Source organism: Vollenhovia emeryi, unplaced genomic scaffold (assembly GCF_000949405.1).
Source record: "Vollenhovia emeryi isolate VEMERY1.0 unplaced genomic scaffold, V.emery_V1.0 DF939598.1, whole genome shotgun sequence".
Lineage (NCBI taxonomy): Eukaryota > Metazoa > Arthropoda > Insecta > Hymenoptera > Formicidae > Vollenhovia > Vollenhovia emeryi.
This window is the reverse complement of record NW_011966768.1, coordinates 26949-29156: the sequence shown is the minus strand read 5'-3', so window position 1 is coordinate 29156 and position 2208 is coordinate 26949. Positions and strand designations below refer to the sequence as shown.

The following is a 2208-nucleotide window of genomic DNA, read 5'->3' as shown; positions in this document are numbered from 1 at the left end:
CCGACTCTGACCCTCGGGGTGGAAACGTAGTCATGGGTTAAGGAACTTTTGTAAACCAAGTCCCTGAGGGTGCTTTCACATGGAGCATGAGTTGCGTAGCGTAACCTGCGTATCACCAATCACAGGATCATGCTGATAGAACCGTTTCAATAATTCCGTTGAACTAGTCCTGTGATTGGCGATACGCAGGTTACGCTACGCAACTTACGCTGCATGTGAAAGCACCCTTACCGTTTTGGCGCTACGCTGTCGAGCGTGCGCTGCGACTCGAAAAACCCCGCCCAAACCCGAGAAAAACCAAAAACAAGATGGATGGGCCCTACGGGCAAGCTGGACCACCCGCCGATAGGGGGCGATCGTACTCGCGTGTGGAAAAAAGTGGGGAGCCAGGGGTATATAAGGAGCTGCCTCGCGCTTCTACGGACAATATACTACGGACAAAATAACTCTTCTGTGCGGGTAAGTAAAACAGTCCCTTCCCAGGTGCGCTCGTCCGGGCCCTGGCTCTCACTCTCTCTCTCTCTCTCTCTCTCTCTTGTCCAGGTGCGCTCGTCGCGGGCCTTGTGTCCCTCGGTCGGTTGTACTAATCATTTTTGTTTTTTTAATTTTTCAGAAGCTCTCGCCTGCACGCAAAAGATGCCGCGCCGAAAGCGCATCGCGCATACCGCGAATTGGCAGACGGTGGGACAACCGCCGCTGCCGCGATCGCTGCTGCCATCGCTGCCGACATCGCTGCTGCCACTGCTACCACCGCTGCCGCCGTCGCTGGTGCCACTGCTGCTGCTACCGCCGCCGCCACCGCCGCCGCCACCGCCACCAACACCGACGGTGGTAAAAACACAATTTGCCGAGGATCCGCGTCGCCCTGCGCTCTTCCCGGGTTGGGACCCAAGGGACGAGGTCCACGGGGTCAGCCTCCTCCCGTGGCGCCCATTAATAACCATCGACATCCCGGGAAATAAGACTCGCGACAAGGCGACTCAAACCGACGCGCCGCTTCCTCCTCCTCCTCCTCAACGGCCGCCCAACACCTCGGCCGTACCACCGCGGCCACAAAACAGGTTGGAAAAACCCTCGACGGGGTCGCCGAAAGGGTCAACGAGGAGGAGAACTTGCATCGTCTGCTCGCCGCTGCCGATGGCGACGAGGAAGCGGACGCGTCCGCGCCTTGTTACGAGCACGAGAAAGGGGCCGGCGCAGTAGGGCGGGGTGGCGCCAGCGGCGGAAGCATACCACCGGCGTACGACCCACCCCCAAGCGCGAGAGTGTCCCTCCACGTCGCTTCGGGGGCCCGTTGGGTTTATTTCCAGTGAGGTAAGTGTCTTGTCTTCTGCCACTTTTGTTTCCTACTGTTCTCTTTCTGTTCGCTTTACGTTGTATTTATATTTCCTGTCTTGTTTCCAGATGCTGGTTCATCCGCCTGTCGTGGCGGTGCTGGCGGGGACGGCTCCACTCTCCCTTATTCTGGGCTCATCGTATTTAATACTCGCATATACTCGCATATACTCGTACATACTCGCATATACTCGCATATACTCGCATATACTCGCATATACTCGCATGTACATGTATCTATTTTTTATAACATATATATTTTTACTTAATTATACGAAACTTTTTATCGAATGTTTCTATTTTCTTCAGTTACCCTTTCTTCTACCTTTTCTTCCTGTCCCTTCTCTCCTTATTGGTTATAGTTTTATTCACCTAGTAATCTACAAAGGGCTTTATGCGATTTGCGTGCACTCGTATAGGCTTCGTCGTCCCTTTTTGATAGTATAGAGTTTACTTCCCAGTGCGCTTCTCCGTAATGACGTACACGGCCCCCTATCCATTGAGCCTCTAGTTTTTTCGAGCGTCCTCTCCTTACGGTCTCGTCGTGTAGGAGTGTACCTTTTCTCCTACTTTAAACATTACAGTTTTAGTTCGTTTGTCATATTGAGCTTTCGCTTTTTCTTTCTTGACTATTAATTGTTCCTTCGCTGCCTGTTGCGTAGCTCGCATTCTCTCGCGTAGTTGTTGCGCGTAGTCGTCGTACGAGTACGTCTGTCGCGGCGGTTGAGTCAGGGGGCCGCGAAGGTAGAGTCGCGCTTGGTGCCCGTATATTAATTCGTGTGGAGTGTGTCCTGTCGCGCTATGTGGCGTTGTGTTATAGACTACGTTTCCACCCCGAGGGTCAGAGTCGGGCTAGAGTCGGGTCAGAATCGG

At 53.6% G+C, this 2208-nt stretch overlaps 1 protein-coding gene across 1 annotated transcript; it reads left to right on the top strand.

Annotated features, from left to right (window-relative positions):
• Positions 1-308: 308 nt before the first annotated feature.
• On the top strand, positions 309-1203 carry LOC105557136 (WAS/WASL-interacting protein family member 3-like). Its single transcript, XM_012004305.1, has 2 exons — positions 309-378; positions 614-1203. Exons 1-2 carry the CDS (start codon positions 309-311, stop codon positions 1201-1203), a joined length of 660 nt encoding a protein of 219 aa, XP_011859695.1.
• The last annotated feature ends 1005 nt before the right edge of the window (positions 1204-2208 follow it).